Genomic DNA, 27,500 nt, shown 5'->3' with positions numbered 1-27,500 from the left:
GGAGTAAAGCTGGGAGGAGCAGAAGGAGAGATGATCATGATATCAGTGTGTGCTCACAGAGAAACACACACACACACACAGACATCACAACCTCCACGGGTAAGAGAGTTTAAGACCGTTTTAACTTTACACTGATAATTATTTTTGATTTAGTGTGTTTTGTATTAAACTATGCTTGGTTGTATTATTTAGTTTCGACTAATATTAATAAAGGTTCTTTACTGACATTGATGGTTCCATGAAGAAGCTTTAACATCCATATAATCTCTTCCATTGCACAAAAGTTCTTTGTTTTAAATTTAAATGTTTTAAAAATTGTAAAATCTTTTAAGAACTGACGAAGGAAAGGTTCTTTAAGAGTGTATTAGCTAGCTTGTCCTTTGGCTTGTCCTTTCATCATTCACAGCCATCAGGCCTATTTAGCATTGGACTTCACTGTATTTCTGTATGTCTGACTTTTTATTCTACAACGTATACCAATGCTGTGCAGTGTTGAGTTTCATTAAATTGGGTCATGTATTTTTCCTGTTATCAATTTTAGTAACTCACGTTAGTCTAGTTTTTACCTAAGTATTCAAGTTGGAAATTGATTTTTAGTAAAAAAAAAAAAAAAAAAAAAAATTTTTTATGAGCAATCAATTTTTTATCGGTGTTACCGGTGTTCAGTCACAACACCGGTTTCATCACTTGCCCACCGCGGCACCGCAAAAAAAAAAAAAAAAAAAAGTTTAAAGCGTTAAAAATATTTAACGCAATTGACCGTTCGCAAAAGCCACGCCCCTTAGTTATTGTTACTACGCCCGTCAAACAATTGAGAACCATAGCCATGGCTGGGTTGAGCTCCACACATTCAGTGATTGGTTTTGGAGTAATGCAGCAGACATATCCTCCAGGGCACGACAGAAAGTATAGACAGAATAGCGCACGGGAGCACATGCACAAAACAGTTTTGTAAAATTCTATACCAATCATTTTTATTTGATCATATATCATTTTACAAAACTGTTTTGCGCATGTGCTCCCGCGCGCGCTATTTCAGTCACAGCACTGCAATCAGAGGACGCGCTGAAACATTAACTCTCGATGCGGTTCTCTTCATTCATAACTCGGCCTACTGAGAAGGATATATTTGTGTAAATAGTTGTGCAACTGCGCGAACTTTGTTGTGAAGTTTAATGTTTGAGTGCCAGAGGAATTTGTGACTGTGTACCTCAACCACATCAAAGTTTCGTAATTAGTAAGTCCGTGCTTTTTCTCTTTTTTTCCTCTTGTTTGCTGACTGATGAGGGGCCGCAGTGCCGCAGTGAAACGGTGTTTGTACATGTAGCCTATTTTTTAATAATAGTGGCAAGCAATCATAAAATACAGCAAGTTTTAAGCCCGTGCAGACCTCACTGCCACAGGCGCATCGTTGCACTATCTTGCTGGAATCGGAATGTTTGACGGAGGTCCTTCTCCTTAGTTACAGTTGCTGAGCTAGGATTGGACGAGAACCGTTCGAGGGCGGGGTTTTGCGAACGGTCAATTGACTAGCGTTGTATGATCCCGCTCTTATTAATGTGAATGCTTTTAAACCGTTCAAACCCTTGTACACGCAGCCAATCCTGATATACTAGCCGTCTCAGAGTCTTGGCTTAGAAACACCATCAAAGACTCAGATGTATCTATCCCTAATTATAATATCTACTGGCAAGATAGGTCATCGAAAGGAGGCGGAGTTATGCTATACTGTAGGAAGCATTTACAATGCACTGTCATTTTATCCATGTCCATTCCAAAAAAAAATTGAACTTCTAATGTTAAAAATGTGTGTTTCTAACAATAAATCTTTCACCGTAGCAGTCTGTTACAGACCCCCTCCGCTCCTAGATGTGCGCTTGATTCCATCTGCGAATTAATTGCTCCTCATCTATCCTCAGAGTTTCTACTGTTAGGTGATTTGAATTACGACATGCTTAACCCCTACAAACAATTTATTATCTAAGCTCGATGCCCTAAACCTTATGCAGATAATCAATGAACCCACTAGATACAACCTGAAATCGGCAGACAAAGGCACTCTCATTGATATCGCCCTAACTAATCTACCCACTAAATTCTCGCCCGCTGTTTTTAGTCAGGACATTAGTGACCATTGCCTTATTGCATGCATGCACAATGGATTAGCCATTAAAAGTCCTCCCCTTATCTTATTCAAACGCTCCCTAAATCATTTTAGTGAGCAAGCTTTTTTATTTGATTTAGCTCAAGTGTCCTGGAAGAACACTGAACTTATCCCTACTGTGGAGGATGCCTGGTTCTTTTTTTAAAAACGCCTTTCTTGCCTGCTTAAACAAACATGCACCACTCAAAACATTTAGAACTAAGCTTAGATACAGTCCTTGGTATACTCCAGACCTAGCAAACCTAAGCCAACACAAAAACACCTTGTGGCGTGCCGCATTAGCGTCGAAACATCCCCATGACATGCAATTATTTAAGGAAGCAAGAACCCAGTACACACAGGCAGTTAGAAACGCTAAATCTAGTTTTTCAAACAAAAATTATCTTCCTGTGGTACAAACAATCAAAAATTCTGGGACACAATAAAGTCTATGGAAGGTAACAACACTTCTGCCCAGCTGCCCACCGCTTTAAGATTTGAAAACACTGTCACCACTAAAAAGTCCGACATTACAGAGAACTTTAACAAACACTTTGTAAGAGCTGGACACGCTTTCCATCTGGCACCTCCTGTCACAGCTATAAACCCACCACAGCCCATAGTTCCCCCAGTCAGTCTGCCACTCTTTTCTTTTGCCCACATCCAGATAGTCGATGTTTTGAAGGAATTACAAAATCTGGTTCCATCCAAATCAGCTGGACTGGACAATTTAGACCCCTTATTTTAAAAATTGGCTGCTCCTGTTATTGCTACACCCATAACTGCCATTTTTAATCTCTCTCGACACTTCTTATATCCCGAAAGACTGGAAAGTTGCTGCTGTAATCCCTATTTTCAAAGGGGGAGACAATTTAGACCCCAATTGCTACAGACCAATTTCTATTCTACCCTGTCTTTCTAAGGTTTTTGAACACCTGGTAAACAAACAGATCACTAACTATTTTGAATCTAACTATAGCCTATCCGATATGCAATCGGGCTTCCGAGCTGGTCGAGGGTGCACCTCAGCCACACTCAAAGTCATAAATGACATCATATCTGCTATCGACCGCAAACATTACTGTGCAGCAGTTTTTATAGACCTGGCCAAAGCTTTTGACTCCGTCAATCATACCATTCTTATTGGTAGGTTAAAGAGTCTGGGTCTTTCAAATCACTGCCTTGCCTGGTTCACTAATTACTTCTTAGATAGATTCCAGTGTGTCAAATCTGAGGGCTTGCTATCTAGCCCACTGGCTGTCTCTACGGGGGTGCCACAAGGCTCAATTCTGGGCCCCATACTCTTTTCCGCCTACATTAACGACATGGCCCTGGCCGCAGGTGACTCTTTGATACATCTATATGCAGATGATACTATTCTCTACACCTTCGGCCCATCTATGAACACTGTACTAAACAACCTTCAAGCAAGTTTCAATAGCATACAAAATTCATTCCGCGGTCTTCAACTACTTTTAAACCCTAGTAAAACCAAATGCATGATTTTCAATCGATCTCTCTCTGCACCTTCATACACAAATCAAATTTCTACTTTGGACGGTTTTGTTTTGGAGATTGTTGACACTTATAAATACCTAGGTATTTGGTTAGACTCTTCTCTCTCTTTCCATACCCATATTAACAAACTCCAGTCTAAAATCAAATCCAGGATCAGTTTTCTTTTTCGTAACAGAGCTTCTTTCACCCTCCCTGCTAGACATGCTCTTGTGAATATGACTATCCTTCCCATCTTAGACTTTGGTGACATGGTCTATAGATCTGCTTCTAACACTCTACTTAGAAAGTTGGATGTACTATACCACTGTGCTATACGCTTTGCCACCAACGCCCCATTTAGCACTCACCATTGTAATCTCTACACACTCATTGGTTGGCCTTCCCTTCACATCCGACGTCAAAGACACTGGTTCTACTTCATATACAAAATTATTTTAGGCAAAGGCCCTACCTACTTAATTTTGGTAGCTTCTCCCTCTCGCAATCTACGCTCAGGTAGGTTCATCTCATTAACCACTACCAATGCCCGCACTTCCTTCGGCCGTTTTTCTTTTCAGTTTTCTGCCGCCAATGATTGGAACAAACTCCAAAAAACTTCTAGTTATTCAAAATCTAGTTATTGTATTTTGATTTATTTTTGCATGATGTGCTTCGACTGAACAACTGTTTGTAACCTGTACTACATTGTCTTGTCTTTTATGTGTAACTTATTGTTGTCTGCACTATGACGCTTTATCTTGGCCAGGTCGCCGTTTTTAATGAGAATGAGTCCTCTATGTGCCTACCTGGTTAAATAAATAAAAAAATTAGAGAGAAAATAAAAAATACAAGTAAATTACATTTTTTACAGTAATACACTGTAGAACAGCACTGCAATTCCAGATCTCAATGTCTTATAGTATGTAAAAGTGTAATGTAATGTAAAACATTTTAATTTATTTTTTATTTTATGTTTTGTCTAGAAAAGCCTTTCTAGGAACCTGAGATGCAAATTAGCTTTCGCTATACTCTCTATGTGCAATACATATTTTCCAGCTTTGACTGGGATCATGTTTTTCTGTATTGTCCCTATACAAAAAACTTATAAATAAAATAAATTCTGAAGGGTTTAAAGTGTGGAAATGTGGAGCATAAAACTGTATTTTAACACTGAACTGACACACGTCAGCTTTAGGAGCGAAGTGTGTATTTATAATTGATGCGGAAGCTAATAAGCAATGATAAAATAGTAATGACATGCTCTGAAGTTCTGTACAAACTTAAGCTGTTGCATTTCAAAGCAAATGAAGCTTGTTTATTGCGACTGTTTTGTGTGTTTCCCTCAGGAATGGAGCGAATCACACTGACGTCTCTTCTGCTCACAGGTGAGTGAGTGTGTAATGCAGAGCTTCACTAGTTCTAGAGCTCGTAGTGTTAGTGCTGTGCTGGAAGTGTTCAAGGTGAGTGAGACAGTTTGTGCTTCAGACACCAATGATTCCTCAAGTCATGTGTTATTGAGGAGATCAGTCGCACAACTTTACTTAAAGGGGACATATCATGCTAAATCCACTTTTTTAGCCCTTAAATGCATTTTGTTGTATATTTGGAGTGTTTAGAAGTACAGAAAAGTTGAAATTAGTCTCTTCAGGTGCTTCGTTGATATCTTTATATTCTGTTTTGGTCATATTTTGCAACCTGTTCCGATTTTTCTATTCTCTATTACGTTTTTTGAACAATAACGTCACAGTATTTATAGCGGAACTGACAAATAAGGACATCGACTAGGGATGCACGATAATGTATTTTGGCCGATATTCGATATGCCTATATTTTAGGGGTTTTAGAGTTTTTTGAGGTTTAAAAACTTCACTAAAATACTGCTTTAAAACTTTCACCTCAAACAGAAAGCACAAAGCCTTTCTTTAAAGTGAATTTTGTTTTGTATTAATTGTATCTTAATTTTAATTAATGTTTCATCAACCAATTGCCTGGATTTAATAAATAAGAAGTAAATATAGCAGATAATATAATCACGGCACAGAGGCGCATGAACTGGAGCGCGTCTCATAAATTAACCGAAACTCAGCGTATAAGGTAGGCTAGTCTACTTCACAGACCTGAAAATATATCTATATTGAAATGTCTACTTTTAAACAGAACAATTCAAAACGAAAGAAAACAGACTGCTCTATGCTTATGTAATCCGTAGCGTATTTCTCTCTGGCGCATTCACTACTGCGAAGGATCGCGAGTCAGCATTATCAACTTCATCTTTATTAATAAACAATTAAAATGTCTCCTTGCTATATTTGACATATTCATAATCACTGCTTTTGCTGGTTCTTTGACAGCTTTTATGTGCTTCAACGGCAGCGCCGCCGCCGAACGCGTCACCACCGCATTAAAAACGTGATGAAAACATGATGAAAAACACCATCTAAACATAGCCTAACTGCTTAGAAAGAAAACACAGACGAAATAGAGTAGCCTAATGCGCATACGTCCATCTCTCGAATGTATGTCTTCTTCATGCCATCATCACCCATTAGCCGCTTTTCCACTGGCCACCGCGAGCACAGAGGCCGAAACTCCTGTAAATAATAAATCGCTACAAATATATCAGACCCTTACACTACTGCGCTACAGTAAAAAGTAATATGTTATTGTAATGCATTACTTTTGTAACGCGTTACTCCCAACACTCCATATTACATGCATTGATCCTTATAGCTATGCAGTGTTCTAAGCAGCCTGGATGGGTCGCTGTAGGCTACGTGATGCAACACTTATATAACCAAAAGAGACTTGAGACTTGACTTGGACTCGACTTGGACTCTAGCTCAGAGACTTGAGACTTGACTTGGACTCTAGCTCAAAGACTTGAGACTTGACTTGGACTCTAGCTCAAAGACTTGAGACTTGACTTGGACTCTAGCTCAAAGACTTGAGACTTGACTTGGACTCTAGCTCAGAGACGTGAGACTTGACTTGGACTCTAGTTTAAGGACTTGAGACTTGACTTGGACTCTAGCTCAGAGACTTGAGACTTGACTTGGACTCTAGCTCAAAGACTTGACTTGGACTCTAGCTCAAAGACTTGAGACTTGACTTGGACTCTAGTTTAAAGACTTGAGACTTGACTGGGACTCTAGCTCAGAGACTTGACTTGGACTCTAGCTCAAAGACTTGAGACTTGACTTGGACTCTAGCTCAGAGACTTGACTGGGACTCTAGCTCAGAGACATGAGACTTGACTTGGACTCTAGCTCAGAGACTTGACTGGGACTCTAGCTCAGAGACTTGACTTGGACTCTAGCTCAGAGACTTGAGACTTGACTTGGACTCTAGCTCAGAGACTTGACTGGGACTCTAGCTCAGAGACTTGAGACTTGACTTGGACTCTAGCTCTGAGACTTGAGACTTGACTGGGACTCTAGCTCAGAGACTTGACTTGGACTCTAGCTCAGAGACTTGTGAGCATCTCTGCAAGAAGCGCAGCACAGCGTCTATGACAACTCGAGGTATCGCAGCGCAGCGTCGTTGTTCTATTTAAAAGTATGATTTAAAGCGCTCTGTAGATAATAGATATATTTCTCAGGTCTGTAAGGCAAGTAGGCTATGCTGAGTTTCGGTTCATTTATGAGACGAGCTCCAGTTCATGCGCCTATGTGTCGTGATATACTTATTTATTCAATTCAGGCAACTGGTTTATGAAACATTGATTAAAATTAAGATACAATTAATACAAAACGAAATTCACTTTAAAGAAAGGCTTTGTGCTTTCTGATTGAGGTCTCTGAGGAAGTTTTTGCAGTCTTTTAGAGATGATTTCAGAGCGGTCACATCCATAACCGAGAACTGACACGTCCGTAACATTGTTTTTTCCTCATAAATGTGAACACTAAAAATAAAATAAAATGAATATTTTATGTTCTGTGGAGACCATAGTAGCTTGGAGAGCTTACATTAGTAAGCTACAGGACATCGTCTTTCAAAACATGACCTGCGCGAAAGAGAAAAAAACAATTATTGCGCCATTGTACCCAGCACTTCTGAAAATGCTCTTCCGAATGCATCTCTGTCCCCAGCACATTTCAAACCAAACCGACGCCCATGCTCGAAATCCCTCCACATGTTGGAAGTTTACGGCGCTCATGCTACGTTCACGGTCGTCACGTGCGCATAGGAAACACGCCACCCTATCGGCAAGGCTCATCGGCAGAAATATTCATATCGGCCGATGCCGATGATGGTCATTTTAAGCTTTTATCGGCCAATACCGAACATCGACTCCCGGCCCAACACTTAGAGCAATCCGCCATTTTTATTCATTATTTATTAATCCATGACACATAGGTTATAACCGTAATTAAAACCTGTTAACGTTCAGCCAGAGCGAGGACGCACTGAAGCGTTTTTTTTTTTTTTATAGTTCAAAGTTACTATCAGATTTAATGTTATTACCTTGACAAACTATACATCATTAAAAAGATATAAGTCTCACGTTTCAGTATTTGACCACTATTGTATTCTGAGAAACTTATAGTGACAGTTATGTCTTAATTTGTGTCAGGATTTATGTAATGAAAAAATGAGTCGATACCTTTAATATGAATTATGAGCATCAGCCGCTTCCATTCAGAAAAAAACTCCCGTGCTGTCGTCATGACAGCGCTTGACAAAACAAAGTTCCTCAGGGCTTTTGGCTCAAACATGTGCAGATTTGGAGAAATATTGATAGATTCTAATAGGTTTACATCATATTTCTATAGACAGGAATAATATTTATTGAATTTATATCCAAATGCGTCGATGTAATCATATGCGCACAGGATACTCTGATGTACTGTGTTTTCAATCCATACAGCAGCCTGAGGGCGCCATTTGCACAGTATTTTCTATATATGGTGCACATGAAGAAGAACCATAACCATGTGACATTCCAGGACGTCACTGACATAAACAAAGCTAACAGAGATCGCTGTAACAGATGTTTTGAAGACAATAAACATGATTGCAATGATATTTGATTTACCTGTGTTCTTCGAGCCAGTGGTAAAAAATTATATGAATAAAAAATAAAATAAATTATATTGCACAGATGGACGAACGCGAAATATAGGACGAAAAGTGGCATTGCAGCCTGCGCATGCGCTTCAGTTATTGTGTGTGAGAGATCTCAGGACTGGCGGGAGCATATCGTGTTTAAATATGGGCTTTAACGAGGAGCTGTGGGTCCGAAATTTTAGGATGAGCAAAACATGTTGTGTCAACGTTTGTCCACATTCCTCTCCTACGACGACGACACGTTTCGTCGGGCAATCCGTCTGTAACTGCAGTGTAAATGTATTCATTCGCTTCTTAGTTTCATTAAAGTCTGTGAATAAATCTAAAGGCCACTTCAGATGCAGCTTCTGCAGTGCGAAGATATGGATTGTGATGATATGATTTTATTTGATTGGTAACAGCCCAATTATTCTAATTAAACGTATTATTAAAATATTTTAATAATTTATTACAAATTTATACATTTAAATTCAAGAATTTGACATAAAAGACGAAGTATACATTTAATAAGGTTAGAAAAAAACTGCAGGGGAATCCCAGGAATCAATTATAGGTGCAAATATTGGGCCGTAATGCTAAAAATAATGTGTGTCATCGATCAGAAGGTGAGATGTGTGTTTGAGATCTGTGTGAATGTGTCTCTCCTCAGCCGTGGTCAGTGTGTCTGCAGGCGCTCTGCGTCAGTATCACTTTGTGAATCAGGGAAAGAGTTGGACCGAAGCTCAGAAACACTGCAGAGAGAAATACACAGATCTGGCCACAATCACCGACACACAAGATCAGAACGACACAGAGCGGGTCATAAAGAGAGTGAACCCTGAAGCTGACCATGTCTGGATTGGGCTGAGGAACACGAACACATGGATATGGTCTCTGAACGACCCCACGTTCTACACAGCAAACGAGTCTCAGTACAGGAACTGGGAAACAGATCCACAACAACCACAAGGAGATGGAGACTGTGTTTTTATGAAGAAGTTTGATGGACAATGGCATAATGCACCCTGTAGTTCGAAAGAGAAATTCCTCTGCTATAATGGTGAGTTCAGCTGTAAGATCACAACACACATATATGTGCTAAAAGACCATATTGAGTGTTTTCATGCACAATAATAATAAAACCACTTAGTTTTGAATGATGAACCACAATTGCATTACTGAATTTGTCTTTTTGTCCTTTTTTATGCATTTAATTTCTCTAATATTTCACAATATAGACAAATGTCTTTCTCTTTTAAAGCCAGCAATAAAACATTCACCCCTGTAAATATGGAAAAAACTTGGACTGAAGCTCAGAGTTATTGTAGACAGAATCACACAGATCTGGCCAGTGTGAGGAATGAGAGTGAGAATAATGAGACTCAGAACTTCATACAATACAACTCAATTTCACCTGATGCTTTCTGGATCGGTCTGTACCGACTCTGGGTTTGGTCAGATAACAGCACCTCCACATTCACACACTGGCACACTGGTGAACCCAATATCAAAAAGAACAGAGATGATATCTGCACCGCGATTGATATCAAAAACTACCAAGGACAATGGGTGGATGATCCTTGTAGAGATCGTTTTCCCTTTGTGTGTTATGATGACAGTAAGTAGACGCTCTTACACACACAATCATCTGAACAAATGCAAATACCAATCACATGATCCTGACTTGGTTATTAGTTATAGTGGTTAGTTCACCCAAAAATTTTAATTCATTTAATTTACTCACGCTCATTTCATTTCAAACCAAATGACCAAATTTTTTTTTAATGAAACCTGAGAGGTATCTGTTCCTCCACTGAAAGTCCAGGTAACCAAAACTTCCAGATCTAAAACTGCGTTGAAAAACAAATCCATATGAATCGACTATTGGATCTGCCCAGAGTCACTCTGGATCTGCCATAACCAATCGCTAACGTTTGGTCGTGACGTATGACGACTCAAACTAGCGCACAACCTCAACGTCATCGTTCTCAGACACTCCCTCTGTTTGCACTTTGCAGATTGGACCGGTAAAAAATTGACCGGAGAAAAAACTAAATTATACCACAATCCCAGACGTGGTACTGAAGGAAAATGAAAATTGAGCAGATGTACGTAAGAGGCTACAGAAATATCTCAGGTTTCATAAAAATATTTCAAATTGCATTTCGAAGAGTAAGGAAAGTCTTATGGGTTTGGAACGACACGAGTGTGAGTAAATGATGACAGAATAAAAAAAATTTAGGAGGATTGTCGTTTAAATAAGTGTTTAATGTTTTTGTGGTAACACTTTAGTTTGGGGTCCAATTCTCACTATTAACTAGCTGCTTATTAGCATGCATATTAAACCTTGTCTAATGCTGCGTTCACATCGGACGCGAATAGCGCGTCAGGCGCGAACGATTTCAAAGTTAAGTCAATGCAAAGACGCGTTACGCGCGTAAAAATTCCTGCGGCGAGAATGAGGCGTAGAGTGCGGCGCGGTAGACGAGCGAATTGAGCGTCTGGCGCGTTAATGCTGTGTTCACACTGGACTCGAATAGCGCGTCAAGTTTGCGCGAATGGCGCAAATTGAGCGTCTGGCGCGTCATGGGCCTTTCACACAGGACGCGGTATGCAGCAAACATGTATCTCGGCCTCTTTGTAAGCAGTTATAATTTAAGTCCCCCATAATAAGTTCCGTTATAATTTACTTTCATCCATTTTGATTTCCGTGCTTGTCTGTTTAAATGCCTGGTGTGGTTCTATGCACAACAAAGCTAATCTTTTATCACATAACTTGATTTTTTAATATACGAGACGTATTCATTTTGTATTTAATGCTATTTATTCCATATCTAAATATAGATTATATGAAACATCATTGTAATGTGTGATGGCAATTTTATGATATTCATTGCTCTTTAGTAAAATATAGATGATTCAAAGAATGTCACATGTGTGTCTCTCACTTGTAGTGAAAGAAGATTCTGTTTATGAAATGAATGTATGTTTATACACCTGAAGTGAAGGAGCGAGACACTGAGAACGGCTGGGCAGAGGTCAGAGGTCATCTAGTTTGGGTGGGGGCTTAAGGGTCAACTAGTGATAAATTGAAGCTAGCAGTAATGAGTCCTTGGTCTGTGGAAAACTACTAGGAAGAGCAACTTCTGGGTCTCACTCACTTCACAGTGTAACTTCTGTGTGGTGACGGCTGACGGGGAACTTCTTGAAAGAATAAATCATTTTATAAAATCTCATTTGATTCAGAGTGTCTCTTCCGCAGTGATGATGTTTAAAAAGACATTTTTGCCACAACAAATGTAGACAACCAACAACAACAACAACAAAAAAAGGTTAATTACTTTTGGAGGCTGGCTCCATTTATTTATATATAAAAAAAAACTTGTATACAAACATGGAAAACCTGTAATTTTGAAAAGGTTAGTGACTCAGAGTTTAAACTTAATACATGTGCATGTTGTGGACCTGACAACCTGGAGAAAAAAAATACTAAATAGTATAATGGAGGAAAACTGTTTTTAGAAAGACATGATCTATATAGGTTTGTGGGTGGCTCTTAAAAGAGCCGTTGTGGGGAAGGAGGACTTCATGAGGAGGACTTCAAATGCTACTCCGTCGGCTGCCATGGTACTGCTCCCTCCGGCGAGAAGTGTTCCATGAAAACCTCCCTCACCTGGAGTGCCTCTCTGATGGAGTTGTTGGCTGCAACCCGACCCAGACCTGGCAGTGGCTCCTCTCCAGCATGCCCTGCGCCCCTCACAGCAGGTGCCTCTCTCCCTTCCGAATACCTCATGAAGTTGTGGAGAACACACGTCGCCTTCACACACTTCTCCGCAACTTCAGGGTGGACCTCGATGAGGCGGCGGTACATCCTCCATTGTGAGGAGAGGATGCCAAAGGCGTTCTCCACCACCAGCCTGGCTCTGGAGAGGCGGTAATTGAAGACACGCCTCTCTGGAGGAAGCGTGCGTCCAGGGAAGGGCCGCATGAGGTTCCTCCGCAGCGGGAACGCCTCATCAGCCACGAAGACATGGGGCTAGGGTCCTCTGTCTTCAGCACCAGGTAGAAGAAGGTCAGGACGCAGATGAAGTGTGCCAGCCCGGAGAGCCTGTCCAAAGGCGGAGTTTGACAGAATCCCACCGTCACTGGTCCTGCCGTACCCCCCAACATCGATCACCCGGAAGCGATACTTCGCATCCACAACTGCAAGTAGAACGATGGAGAACGTTCCCTTGTAGTTGTGGAACTGGGACCCTGAGTTGGGGGGTGCCTTCAGCACCACATGCTTCCCATCCACCGCTCCAATGCACAGAAGGAAGTTCCACCGCTCCTGAAACCCCTCTGCGATGGACCTCCAGTCATCGGTGGTGGGCACAGCCATGTAGCCCTCCACAAGGCAGTCCCAGATGGCAGTCACTACCTGGGCAACGATCTGGCACACTGTGGAGACACCAACCCTGTAGCTGGACGCTATCGTCCTGAATGAGTCCCCAGTGGCAAGAAACCTAGAAAACATTGTTATAAATATTATTACAAGTACACTTGTAGTTACATATTCAACTATACAATCAACAAGTATACTATTAAATGCTTTATGGTATATTAAAATGGCAATAATCAAGCACTATTGCTTACAGATAGAGATATTTAATTTCTAGGTTAATGTCTAGGTTATAGCAGTTAACTCAGTATCACTAGAAAGATCACTGTGTTTATACAGAACAACATGATGTTGCAGGCCCCGTGCAGAAAGCCTTGTTTACAGATTAGAAAGTCCTGTGAAAACAGGGAAAATTGAAGAGACAGAAGCAAACGTGTATGTGTCGCACATAATCTCCAGCAACGGTCTATTCAATGGGTTTTTTTCCACATTGCAAATTTAAGAAAATAAATGATTTCACCCAGAACCACAAATTGACATATTTTAGGATGTCACAATGACAGTATCACGTCTGCCAAGAGAATATTTGAATGTCTAGGTTATAGCAGTTAACTCAGTAGGCTATCACTAGAAAGATCACTGTACAGAAAAACATGACAGTATTACGTCTGCCAAGATAATATTTTAATTTCTAGGTTATGTCTAACGTTAGGTTATAGTTAACTGAGTATCACTAGAAAGAGCACCAACAGTGGTATCCGTAGCTGCTAGCCTACCACAGTTTTTAAAGAGCATTGATAGCATAGCATATGTTAGCATATTGAATATACTGTATTTAAAGTATCATATAACGTTACATTTACTAACCGAAGACAGATGGACAGGCGCTCCGCAGCTGGGATAGATCGCCTGTAGTTGGTGTCCTGGAGGGTGATCCTCGCTCCGATGCGGGACAGCAGGTCATCAAACTGTGTGCGAGACAGGCGGAAGTACCGCTGAAAGCGGCCGTCATCCAGGCGCAGCTCCTGGAGCAAATGGTACACTCGCCAAACTGGGTCCGCCTCCGAAGGGTCTGGTGGATCCAAATACGGTGACGATGACCCCTACGCCGCTGTTCTGCTCTCCAGAGCAAGTACAGAGCGTTGACTCTCTCGATAAATGATCTATCAAGATCACACATCTTGTAAAAAGATGGCCGTCGACGGGTTTCAAAACTTTTTAAACTTTCGCCTCGGACGCGCGTAAATTTCGCCTCAAATTTGTTTTTACGCGCGTTAATTTCGCTCTTGACGCGCGAATGGACATAAAGTGATTTAAGCGTCAAACTAGACGCAGCAGGCGCGAATTTGACGCGCTATTCGCGTCCGGTGTGAACGCAGCATTATATTCGGGTATATACGGTATTAATGCATTATTCTGCATGATCATATTCTACATCTCTTAATCCACACAATTCCTAAACTTAAAAACTACCTTACTAACTATTAAAAAATAGTAATTAGGAGTTTATTGAAGCAAAAGTCATAGTGAATAGTTAATAGGCAGAATTGTGTAACCGTTGTTGTTTCTTGATCTGTTTGTGCTCCAGATAAACTGGTTCTGGTCAAAGAGAATCTGACGTGGACAGGAGCTCTGAAATACTGCAGAGATAAAGAGATGGACCTGGTGTCGGTGGACTCGCAGGAGATCCAGCTTCGGGTGGCGAACGTGACCTCGATGGCCTCCAGCGCTCACGTGTGGCTGGGTCTCCGTCACTCCTGCGTGCTCGACCTCTGGTTCTGGGTCAACGGTCAGACCCTGTGCTATGAGCACTGGGATCCGGGTAACGGCACCAGGGAGGAGAACTGCTTTACGACAGTGAGATCCGGAGCCATTCAGACCAGCAACCAGCTCTGGATCAGCCTTCCTGAAACTGAGACAAACAACTTCATCTGCACCAAGTGAGAGTAACGGTTTATGAAGATTCAATCATGCCCTTTGGAGTCAAATTAACCTAATTTAAAGTCTATTTAACCTTCACTTTTCTGAGATCAATTAATGTGGTGATGGATACAAACATTTACTTATTATTGTTTATATATATATGAATTTAGAACATAGTATTTTGTCCTTAACACTTACATTAACTTTTGTAGACTTGATATGTTTTGCAAGTTTTATCATTATAATAATATATAATACATGCACACTGACTTTACTTGCAATCAAACTTTCTTCATCATTATGGAAGGTTAAAATGTGATAAAAAAAAAATGACAAATAAAGAAATTAAAATTAAAGAAATCAAATTTGCCTCTTTATATAAGAGGTCTTTGTACCAATAAAACATCCTGCGTTTGTTTAATCAAGCTCCAAAAATGGCCTGTTTTTATATTGATTGACTTTAGTAAATGATTTTAGAATGCTTATGGATTATTTGGATAATTGTTTTCAATGGCAAGTGTGTGTTAATATGTTTCCTATGCAGTGACGTTAGCCAATCATAATAATGTGACAAGCCTTATAGGAGCCGCGCCTTAAAAACTGATAATTTCAGACAGAGCGTTGAAATAATTACTATAAGTGAACCTCAAGTAATTGCCTTGCCTACTAAAATATTTTTTTGTTTGTTTGAATCTGTCATGACCTCTTTAAAGGACCAAATATTTGCAATGGTGCCAAAATTATGTTTTTGAATTATATATACAAATACCAAAACAAGTGGCATTAATTTTAAAGAAATGCAGCACAAACACACTCAAAACATTTCACAAAATGAAAAGTTTGTAATATGAAACAACAGACAAAACATTGTGGACACTTTCTGGTTAGAAAAATTGATGCAACGTGTGAACTTGAGGAAAACTGACTTCAAAGATCCACTAAAAGATTATGATAATATGATTCACAGTGACTCGGAAAAGTGTTAGTTTTGCTCGAGCATCACTTGAGCCCAGATGCCACTTGTTTTGAATGAAATTTAGGCATTTTTAAGTGTCCAAAAATGTCTGAATACTTTCTAAGACAGCTGTACTTCCTTTATATTTATTTACAATATCCTGCATTAACTACCCATTTATGATATATAATTACCCCAATAAACATCTGTATATGTAAATATATTTCTGAATGTCAGTGGATTTCTAAAGTGGATTGTTGATTCCTTTCTGAGAAAATAAAGCTTTCGAAGAAATTCTTTGATATTGCTGTATTTTGTCTGACTGTCATCTCGTGTGAATCTGATCATCTCGGTTATGTATGCAACCCTTGTTCCCTGAAGGAGGGAATGGAGACGCGAGTCGGACGTACCGTACTCATTGGGATCACGCATCTTTGAGTATTGATAAAACGAGCCAATGCACATTGGTGTGTGAGATTCGCATCTCTCGCTCCGCCCCGCAGCGCGGGTATAAACACGAAAGCAGATGCACGCACCATTTGTTTTTTGCCAAGGAGCCGAGCGGAGCTCAGGGTCAGCGGTGGTCCAGCAATAGTGGCGACGGGACTCACGTCTCCGTTCCCTCCTTCAGGGAACGAGGGTTACATACGTAACCAAGACGTTCCCTTTCAGTTCGGTCACATTCGAGTCAGACGTACCATACTGATTGGTATCCCAAGTAACATAGAAACCTAGTGCTGCCACCTTCCAGTGCCTAGCGAAAGCCTTCTGATCCCCCATCATTATTGAGGCAGAGATGAGCTCTGGCAGACTTGGATAACCAGAGACGGCTATGCCAAGGGAAAGACACGGGCTCGCCGCAGGGAGCCGTACCGTGGAAGAATATGGGATCGCTGTAGAGATCATATGGGACCCAGTCTAGCACAGCAATGCATACTAGGTGCTAGGCCTTGTGGAGGAAGGGTTGTGGAGGAACTCAACAGGTTTCGGTAAACGGGGAACTCAACTGGAGCAAGAAAGAGAAAAGCCAGGGCTGGGTCTGTCTCCTCCGGGGGCAGCGCTTGCAGGGTCACCACCTGGTCCTGAAAGGGAGTGGTAGAAACCTTGGGCACGTATCCAGGCCGGGGTTCCGTAAGAGAACCCCATCCAGGATGACGTAAGAGTTAGCCGGCACGAAATTCAGGCACGATTCGTTGACCGAAAATGTGTGCAGGTCCCCTACCCTCTTGATGGAGGCCAATAAGGGTTTTTATAGACAGGATTCAGTCTCACAGTCAGACAGTCGTATTCAGTCAGACAGGGGCACGTTCGCTCAACACCGAAGTGAAGTGAACACCGCTGTACCTGGGCGGGTGCCGGAGGAACTGAATTGTGTAGCCGAGTCTGATGGTATGGAGGAGCCAGCGTGACAGACTGGGAAGCACTTTCTGAGCCAGGGGGGACCAGGGGCACCACAGGCGTACCCGGGGTGGGGCAGCGAGGTGGAAGGCCCGGAGGGGTCCGAGTGTGCGGTGCAACACTTACCTGTCTCTACAGTTCGGCAGGGGGTGCGTGGGAAGGCGTAATCGGGTCCTATAACCACACCTGGCTGCCAATACAAGAGGGGGCTGAAGGTGCTAAGGCTTTGCAGGGTCGCACACCGCCAGTCTGGCCCTCTTGGGACACAGGAACAGAGGAATTTGCTGGGGGGTTTTATATGTGGGTGCTGAAAACGTTTTTTGGTATATCCCAAAAAAATATATAATTTTTTCCGAAGTGTTGACAACTTGGTGTTAACTAATAATTACTGCAAACTGGTACTATCAACAAAAAATGTGTGCATTCCTGGAACTGGGCGTCGCTACACTACATCCTTATGCGTCGCTTTCTGCCAGGACTTTTACAGGCTCTTCCCAAATCACACAAGTGACCTCGACGTCCGGGTTAGCGGTAGCATAAGCCATCAGGCAAGTGTTATTTAAATAAACTCCTGATGTATTTACAAACTTTACAATGCCCTGTTTTATGAGTACATAACCTATTTGTACTACTGTAGAAGTTTGGTACCATTCCGGGCATTATTAGTGGGGTAATTTACCAGATACAACATTTGGATGTTGCTTTAACTTTAAAAACTTTACAAAGCTCTAACTTTAATAACGTTCGTTATTTAAAAAAAGGGCTCGAGGTCATGGTGCAAAGGACTCTAGGTTGAAATTACTCCGAACCATCCCTTTAAGCGTTTTGTGTTAGCGGCCCCTAAGTTAATAACTAATGATCTTTGCAACGGAAGTGAATCAATCAAAACTAACTTTATCTGGACAATAGCTTTAGTCTAGAGCTGCTGTAAAGCCTGAACAATCTGTTACTTTAATTTACTATTATCACTGTAAAGCTGCTTTGAAACAATCTATATTGTTAAAAGCGCTGTATAAATGAAAGTGACTTGACTCGTTTGATCAATACTCGAAGATGACAGGCTCCTTAAGCGCGATTAATCAGTACGGTAAGTCTGAGTCACGCCGAACGTGACCGAACAGAAAGGTAACTGTTTTTTATCTTTCTCACATTAAAAATGTAAGAATTGTTTTGTAACACAAATTTTACCCATGCAAAAATCATATTTTGCATTAAAGAACTTTTTTGTAGCATTGAGACATTATTTTCATTACATACAGTGAAAATCGTTGTCTGTAGACGGGATAATTTTCATATATTTATATTCCATTTTTTTTCTACTCAAAGTGAAGAGAATTTAGGGCTGAGAATCCTGAAAACAACTTAGTTATGGTGATAAAACACAGGCTTCAGTTTCATATCTTTTTTTCTTTTGTCTTTTTTCCTGAACAAACACATGTCCGTGCAGAACTCGACTGTTCTTATCCAAATAAGTGTTTCAGATCCAAATGAAGGTCACGGCACATTTTTACGGTTTCCTGTGGCGTGCTGTGGCGCGTTCTCCCGCCACATTACGTCAACATCATCAGTCAGAGTTCACGAGGCGCGTGTTCTCGACGTCTGGAAATGTGAGCGTGATGAAGAAATATCTACTCTTCATGAGATCAGAAGCGCCCACACTTCCTGAAGATCTCACTTTCAAATAAAGCTGCCCAATAAAGTCTGATTCAGAGGAAATTAAAATGACTATATTAAACATCTTTATAATTCAAATTCATATCTGTGTCCTGAAACACGCTAAAATTACACAAGAAAAGGGGTATGAGTGTCCAACTCCATCTGTGGCTGGACACACACACACACACACACTCTCACTCTCTCAAACACACTCACACTCACTCTCTCAAACACACTCACACACACTCACTCTCTCACACACACACACACACACACTCACTCACTCCACACACACACACACACACACACACACACACTGACACTCACACATACACAAAAACACACACACATACTGGACAGGATGACATCTAGTGGAGAATACTAGTAATTAGGGCTGTGACGGTGGTTGAGGTGTGTTATATATATATATATATACATACACACACCTCAATTAAATACATTTTGAAATAAAAAATTATAATAAACGAGGCTCAAACATCCATTTTGTAACAGACATGCGTGTTTGAGCACTTCTGTCAATGAAACATCACGCTAAAGCCCGTAAAGCATTGAAATAAATATAATTTTATGAACTTAAAGGTTGTATCAGCGATTTCAGGCCCAAACATAAATGATCACATTCATCTAATCTTTCCTAAAGGTACGTTCACACTACAAGCGACTTTGTCCAAATACCGGACCATATGCGTTCACGAAACCAGTCCGGCTCTGAGTCAGTGCTGTGAACACCACTGTATGCACACGGAGATATATCACAACTTATAGGACAGTTTCTGACGGCTAATATTAGCTTCTCGTTCAACTGGACTGTGTCAGAGAGTGACGGATGATCACGCGCTCCTCTGACTTCACTCCTATTGGTTGTTAAACAGATCTCAACTTTGTCGCGTCGCCAGACCCATCAGGTCGCCAACGGCCACGATCGCGCGTGTCGCCGGAAAACGCCCGCTTCCCATTGAAATGAATGGTAACGTGTCGCTTGTAGTGTGAACGTACCTGAACGATCCGCTAGCTGCCGCCCCATAAGCAGGCCGTCAGAACGCCGCGTCTCTGTAGGCAGCCGCTCTGAGATCTGCACAAAAAAACAATCGGTTTCACCAACCACTCAAAACATAAATAAACAGTGTTCCAACCAATCACCGACAGGAGCTGTGTGTTGTGAGGTTCTGCGCTCGTGCACGGCTGCACGCGAGGTCGGAGCTGAAGAAGAAGACGTGTCTTGGAATAAACCGATGGTATTCTCTCGCCCTAACCCTCCTCCTCCTCTTGGGGATTGACTCCGCCATGTTCAGTTTCTCTTGTTCATTGATAGACGCTGGCTTCTTCTTCAGCTCCGACTTCGCGTGCAGCCGTGCACGAGCGCAAAACCTCTCGTTTAGAAGGTTTACGTCAATCAGAAATTATGTTCAATGTTTGCGGAAAGACACATGTGACCCTGGATCTCAAACCCAGTCTGGAGCCGCACATGGCAATAGCAACTATACATTGTATGGGTCAAAATTATCCATTTTTCTTTTATGCCAAAAATCATGAGGATATTAAGATCATGTTCCATGAAGATATTTAGTAAATGTCCTACCGTAAATATATAAAACATGTATTTTTGTGAGTGAATTTTTTACAAACAAAGCCATCCCCAAAAGAAGCGTGCGTCAGGTTTAGCTCAGTTCTGGGTACACATAGTTCCCCAAAACATGTTTAACTAGGTACAAAGACACACACACACACACACTCCCATTTCAAAGCCAGTGGTGACGCTCACCGCTACACAAATAGATCTTTATAGCGGCACCGTTATTTTCATTAAATCACGCAGCGTCTCGCCCGGCGGCCCCCGCTCTCTCCTGATTGGTTCAGCATGTCGGGACGCTCGTTTAAATGCCGTGTGTGTTTGAGGAGATGCGTAGAGAAACTTCAGCTCACGATCTTCTGTGTTCCCGTAACTCCTCGCTTCGACTCGAGCTCGATCACAGGTAACACTGAGTCTCCCGATGTACTGTTTTTACTCAGACTGAAGACGCATCATTAATGGCTTTCATTGTTCACAGGGACTTCAAGAATGAAGACGGCTCTGCTGGTGTTGTGTCTTCTGGTCTTCGGACACGCGCTGCCTGTGAGTGTTTTAGCACATTTTACTTTCTTCCAGGACATTATTTGCCATTTAAAGTTTAATATCAGAAATACTTAATCTTCACAAAAACTGTCAAGAAATGCTCAGGTTATATTTCACCTGAAAAACCTAAAACTAAGCATTGTTTTCATTACAATTAAGCATATTTGCCTTTTCAAATTCTCAATACTGTAATGTGAAAAATACCTTTTATTATTGTTACGCAAAAAAATGAAATACATTTTTTTACGAAAAAACAAAACAAAACTATTTTACACTAAAAATCTGGATCGTTTACATAGATATTTATTTTTTCCACTCACAGTAAAGATAATTCAGGGTTAATAAAACTGGTGAAACATTTTATATGTTGACAGATATTTTTGTGTGAGATTGACCACATTCGTCTTTACTGTTATATTATTAATATTTGAGGGGAAAATCAGGATGTGTTGCTAAATAAACAATTTTTCTCATAATATAAATTAATTAGATGCAGCGACGGAGAGTAACACGATCCGAGAGTTCAGAAGACGACGGGGTACGAAACACACACACGCACACACACACGCACACACGCACACACACACGTTTTCACTCTAAGTTAGTGATATAAACACTGGCCATCATGCAAACCTGTCAACATTTCACTAGGAAAATATTTAGGCCTAAATTAAAAAAGATGTGTTTAAAATGCATATAAATTTGTTTTTCAGTTTTAACAAACTATTAACTTAAAGTGATGTAAATGTGTCAGTCATATATAAATGACAAAGGTCAGATTCCTGTAATAGTATTAATAAACTGAATGTGTTTTAAATACACAATAACCAGCTTTATATATTCATCATCAATAAATCCAATACATTTTTAACAAACTGAATATTGCTTGCTCCAAAGCGAGTCATATTTGAACCATGTTTATACTTTTTAAACGGAATAAATTGAATTGCTGATTTGAAAAAATTTGAATAAAAGCCTTTTTAAATTTCAATCAATCAAACCAATGCAATTCACATTTATTTGTATAGCGCTTTTCATAATTTCTTTCATTGATGTATGACTGACAAATATGAATCACGTTAAGTTTAATTAGTTTCTTTGTGTTAAAACTGTGTAATCTAAATAAATGGAAATTCTATAGGCCTATGCAATTAAAAAATATAAATCATAAATTTAGATTTTTTAAATTAAATTGTAATGATATCATCGCAAAATTTCTGATGGTTTTCAGAGCGACTCCGAGGGAAACAGTGACGAAGAGGAGAAGAAAGCAGAGGATGAAGAGGATGGAGGAAATGAGGAAGAGGAAGGAGGAGACGAAGATGAGGAAGAAGGAAATGAGGATGAAGAAGAAGAGGAAGGAGGAAACGGAGATGAGGAAGAGGGAAATAAACAGGAAGGAGGAAATGGAGATGAGGAAGAAGAAGGAAATAAAGAGGAAGGAGAAGATGAAGGAGGAAATGGAGAGGGGGAAGAAGGAGTGAAAGAAAATGAGGAAGAGGGAGAAGAGGAGGGAGGCACAGAAAATGAGGAAAATAAAGCGAAGGAGGATGATGAGGAAGAGGGAGATGGAGAGGATGAAGAACAAAAGAAAGGAGGAAATGAGGAAGAGGAGGAGGAATATGGCAGTGAGGAAGGAGATAGTGATGAAAGTGACGGTGGGGATGAAGACAGTGAAGACTAGACCAGCGGAGATGAAGAACCAGCGACTGGGAAGACTTCATCGACAGACGTCAGTCACTCGTGTGATAACTTCATACAGGAATATTCTGGCTCATTTTCATCTGAACGTCTGTGCTGATTCAGCTGAAAATAACTGGAATATTACTGTAACCATATTACAATAACACTAACATAGCGCTGCGACCTCAACATCGAATCCCTCTTGTCTCTCCCACAGGATATGACATCATGATGGGTTGAAGTAGGAGCTCTCACAGGAAGACATCGTGAACGACACGGCCACCGTGAAGAAGATCATGATCGCTGATCCTGGAGTCACAGAAGAAAATTATTTCAATTTCATATTTAACTCGCATGTAAATACAGACTGTAAGAAATAATTCATACTCACCTCATGAATCTGATGAATCAGATCAGAAAAAAGAACCACGTTAAAGTGGAAATAACTATGTCAAGTGTAAAACTACAATTTTACAAGATATTTTAAAAGATATTACCTGTAGATTACCACGAATAAACTGAAATTATAATTTAGTATTCACTTTGTCATTCTGTTTTTTATTACTTTCAATGTAATCTATTTTTCGCATATAACGTTTTAATAGACCTTAGCCTAACGTTATATAGTCAGGGAATGTGTCATATCCATATTTATGCGGATGAAAACGAGGCTATGGACATTGGCACACACAGTAAGGCTACAATGGTCTGATATCACATTTAATTTTCAAAATTCACAACTTTCAAAACTGTTTTATAGACATTTTGTCTGATGAAAGTTTAGCTCAACAATTACCGCGTTGAACAAACTGAACTTTTCCCTCAGCCTCGTTTTCACTCCTGTGACCGTCAGACATTAAACACGGCACTACAGTGATATTTTAACGGCTATTTCATAATAATGGTCTTTATCCAAAACGTTAATTTAAAATCAAATTAGGCATTATTTGATTTTATAAAAGTACTTGTTTAAGCGTGAAGCAAATGTTTCTTACCTCAGAAACTCCTCTTGCGTGCTCGAGGCGTTTGCGCATGCGCGCCCGTTCAAACGGTTTCTTTTTTTAAATAAAACGTTTCATCAGACTGTCCTTGTTTTGTGTAACGTTATATTCTGACTAAAATACGCTGAAATTACTTTAGGAATTTACAGCTAAACTTCTTTCAGAGTTGCAGTTTGGTCCGTTCGTTTAGGTAAAACCAGCTATATCCATATCATAACCCTTGATGATGTTGTAGATAACGTTACCACCCTGAATGTTTTAACGGCTGTGTGTCTGTTATACATGACAAATTACGCGTATTTAGAGTTAAAACATATTTTCATAATTCTTTATTCAACACGTCACTATTTTAAAATTAAATTAGACATGTTTTGACTACATAAAAATGTTATTTGATTTGTTATGAAGTAAACATACCTTACCCTGGTCTTACCTCAGAACGAGCACTCCCGCTGCTCAAAGTTGTTTGCGCATGCGCCTCTTTCATCAGATTGCTCTCTGGTTTTGTGTTTATTATAAAATACATTGAGACTACTTTAAAGAGGTGGTTGATTATGATTCCACTTTTCTAACTTTAGTTAATGTTGCTGTTTGAGCAAACAACATCTGAAAAGTTACAACGCTCAAAGTTCAAAACAAAAGAAGATATTTGCTTTTAAAGAAATGGCTTTTTAAGGACTAGGCCACAACAAACGGCTGGTAGGACTACACATTTCCACATCATCATCAACCCCAATATTTACATAAACCCGCCCCTGAACCCGACAGAATATGCTAATCAGTGAGTGACTAGAAGATAACTACACATAAACTACATAAATGCATCTCTTATACTGTCTATGAAATTCATCAACTAACCATTCAGAGACGTCCTGTTGCTTCTACATGTGTCACTTCTTGTCACAGCAGCTCATTTGCATTTAAAGGGACAGACAAAATTAGGCGTATTTGCTCACCCTCAAAAAGTGACAATTTTAACATGCTATATAAAAAAAATGTGGGGTATTTTGAGCTAAAACTAAACACACTCACTCACACACACACACACACACACACACACACACACACACACACACACACACACACACACACACACACACACACACACACACACACACACACTCTGGGGGCATCAGAGATGTATTTGATCCGTTTGTTTTGGGAAAACCCCGCAAATATGCTTTTTAATTACAGCAATAGTGGCACAACCATGTATTCCTTTGAATATGTTGTAGATGTTTTTGAATTTTTTTCATAAAAATGGTATTTGAGAGAGAGAAAAAAATTGTTTTTATTGTAATGCAAACATACATTTTTACAACATACAGCATATGTTGTAAATCCCTTCAGAATCTAATCAATGATCAATAAAGTAGGTGACAGACAGATGATCAGGTGCTCAACACATCAATCCAGACTGAAGAGTTTAACATGAGATGCACCTGATCTACAGGTAAAATGCTGTGTTCACTCCATGTCGTAATTTATCCGATCCTATAGCAACACTACCAATGCGTTACAGTGGTCATGTGATACAAGCTGAAGTGCAATTATGAGGACATGAATGCTTTTTACAAGTTGGAATATCACAATTACGGTAATGAGGACATGGCGTGACTGCACCAATGATGTCACAGCCTGAGGGCAGGGTCATGTGACATCAAAGAGTTAATTGAAAGCAGATGCTGCTTTTTGATTGGACGACAGTATGACTGTCATAATTATGAGAGTCACTGCTCCCGATAATTACCGCTCACATTCATAAGTCTCTCATTATCACTCAGTAATAAAAAAAATAATCTCTTCTCAATCATAACTGTTAATTAACAAAGTAATTTACGAGGAGATATCCAGTGGTCGCTTAGATAACGGAGAAGATCACCAGAAGAGACGAAAATAATATATTAGTAAATCACAGTTGTGGAGCAGGTATGAAAATACTCTCTGAACCAGAAGCAATGCAATCAAATTTGGGATATTCTAAAACGTTAAACGTGAAACTTTGCATGTTTTATTAATAAGCTATTTATTGGATTTGGTCTTAATATCACCGTAATGAGGCATTAATGTCTTTTCTTCCAGTGAAAGAAATGCTTAACATGGAATTTAGTGCTTTGTGTTTATATTCTGGTCTGTATAGTTTATATTAAACTAAATTAGTTCTTGTGTCCTGGTACATTCAGAGGGAGAAAACGCATAACGTATATCTCCACTTGTATTACTACACGCTGTAAACCCAAATAAGTTGGCAAAACTCAAAAAAAGTTTGAGGTAATCAGTTACATCAAGTTAAGTTAAGATATTTAAAGTTTAAGTAAGCAGATTCTTATTTTGTACTCATTTTAATCGCTCTCAACTTAAAATATTTGAGTAAGCTAATGTACATACATATGTTAAAATTACCATAAACTTAAAGTGTGTTGAAAATCCAGCTTTTACTGTAGTTTATGTGTGTATGTGGAGTTATTAATCTGCTTTAACACACACATGTGTAAGTTCATAAGTGGACAGCATTGCTGAGTATTTTCTGCTTAAAACTGCAGTGAACCAAAGACAGTCTCAAAAACACGGTTTGAAATCACTGGTGTTTCTGACGTCACACACTACCTTGACCAATCAGATCAACGTGTGATCGTCAACCAGTGGATCTCTGAGTGAGTGAGTGGAGGCGGGGCTCATTTGCATATTCATAGAGCTGCGCATACTAAATTAGGCACGGCATAATATGTCACTTTTAAGCGCTGTAGAATATCCCTGAGATTAGAGTGACTGTTCTGGGTCGGCTGGATAAATAAACGCTAACGCTCATGAGCTCTAGAGAGGGTTGTCTATGTTCCAGACGTCTCCGCTAAGCGCGTTAGCGGCGCCCTGTAGCGTCCAGGTGAAGAGCGCTAGCTGGCGGCGGAAGCGGGCCTCGTCGAACATCTTGGGGTCCGAGCGCAGGAGCGAGAGATGATCCGCCAGCGCGCTCAGAGTGTGATCGCCACGCCCGTGGAACACGTGCCGGAACGGCGTCTCCACCACAGAAACGTACTGCGACAGGAAGTAGTATTCCACCTGTGTGCAGAAAACAGTGTTCTGAGTCCGCAGCTAACGTGGATAAATGTGTTCTTATCTACAGTCCAAATATCAGACATTTCTTAAATCAAGATGCATTTACTAGATGAGTGAAATGCTATAAGATATTATGTCCTGTTTTCTGGGAGAATTAATCAAAATTAAGTGAGTTGATGCTTAAAACAAGCAAAATGATCTGCCAATCGGGTCAGAAAAATAATCTTAATTCAAACAGAAACAACATTATTTTTCTGACCCCATTGGCAGATCATTTTGCTTGTTTTAAGCATCAACTCACTTAATTTTGATTAATTCTCCCAGAAAACAGGACATAATATCTTATAGCATTTCACTCATCTAGTAAATGCATCTTGATTTAAGAATTTTTAGATATTTGGAAACAAGTCAAAAATGCTAAGTAAGAAAAGCATTTTTTATTTTTTATATTTCATCAAATTTCTCTGACATCATACATCATCAGATTCAGGGCTTTTCAGAGATACCACATGTTTGGAAGTTTCACAATGAAAACTACCTCTCGTTGGGCTTTAAAAATGACTGACATTATTTTAATAATCAAAATATAATAATATTTTGTAATTATCATTTAAATCGGACACATTTTT

General features: G+C 40.0%; 4 protein-coding genes and 1 long non-coding RNA gene across 6 annotated transcripts in view; 2 read left to right on the top strand and 3 right to left on the bottom strand.

Moving 5' to 3' along the window:
- LOC306986349 (C-type mannose receptor 2-like) overlaps positions 1 to 17,380 on the top strand; it is a 17,713-nt gene extending 333 nt beyond the window's left edge. The window contains exons 1-5 of the mRNA XM_079589502.1: positions 1 to 99; positions 4,987 to 5,025; positions 9,357 to 9,746; positions 9,948 to 10,304; positions 14,656 to 17,380. The exon at positions 1 to 99 is cut by the window's left edge and continues 333 nt beyond it. Of these exons, the coding sequence (XP_079445628.1) occupies positions 4,989 to 5,025; positions 9,357 to 9,746; positions 9,948 to 10,304; positions 14,656 to 15,011 (1,140 nt within the window). The 5' untranslated portion in view covers positions 1 to 99; positions 4,987 to 4,988 and the 3' untranslated portion in view covers positions 15,012 to 17,380. The remainder of the gene's footprint in view (positions 100 to 4,986; positions 5,026 to 9,356; positions 9,747 to 9,947; positions 10,305 to 14,655) is intronic.
- On the bottom strand, positions 11,326 to 14,150 carry LOC306986356 (uncharacterized protein). Its single transcript, XM_079589512.1, has 2 exons — positions 13,935 to 14,150; positions 11,326 to 13,191 (listed from the first exon to the last, which is right to left on the bottom strand). The coding sequence occupies exon 2, from the start codon at positions 13,065 to 13,067 to the stop codon at positions 12,723 to 12,725; it is 345 nt and encodes a 114-aa protein (XP_079445638.1). The 5' UTR covers positions 13,068 to 13,191; positions 13,935 to 14,150; the 3' UTR covers positions 11,326 to 12,722.
- Positions 14,844 to 23,854, bottom strand: LOC306986358. Its single transcript, XR_013794962.1, has 4 exons — positions 23,812 to 23,854; positions 22,988 to 23,125; positions 20,017 to 20,092; positions 14,844 to 14,979 (listed from the first exon to the last, which is right to left on the bottom strand). It is a non-coding gene; the product is annotated as an uncharacterized lncRNA (long non-coding RNA).
- Positions 20,879 to 22,994, top strand: LOC306985699 (uncharacterized protein; the record flags this gene model as incomplete). Its single annotated transcript, XM_079588251.1, has 4 exons — positions 20,879 to 20,993; positions 21,069 to 21,133; positions 21,624 to 21,671; positions 22,365 to 22,994. The coding sequence occupies 4 exons, from the start codon at positions 20,879 to 20,881 to the stop codon at positions 22,815 to 22,817; spliced, it is 681 nt and encodes a 226-aa protein (XP_079444377.1). The 3' UTR covers positions 22,818 to 22,994.
- A 1,236-nt stretch (positions 23,855 to 25,090) lies between the features above and the next one.
- Positions 25,091 to 27,500, bottom strand: part of tfr2 (transferrin receptor 2) — a 20,845-nt gene continuing 18,435 nt past the window's right edge. For both annotated transcript variants that reach the window (XM_079589482.1, XM_079589481.1), the window contains exon 18: positions 25,091 to 26,874. In XM_079589482.1, the coding sequence (XP_079445608.1) occupies positions 26,632 to 26,874 (243 nt within the window). In that variant the 3' untranslated portion in view covers positions 25,091 to 26,631. The remainder of the gene's footprint in view (positions 26,875 to 27,500) is intronic.

Source organism: Phoxinus phoxinus (genome assembly GCF_949152265.1).
Source record: "Phoxinus phoxinus genome assembly, chromosome: 18".
Lineage (NCBI taxonomy): Eukaryota > Metazoa > Chordata > Actinopteri > Cypriniformes > Leuciscidae > Phoxinus > Phoxinus phoxinus.
This window is presented reverse-complemented; position numbering and strand designations above follow the sequence as displayed.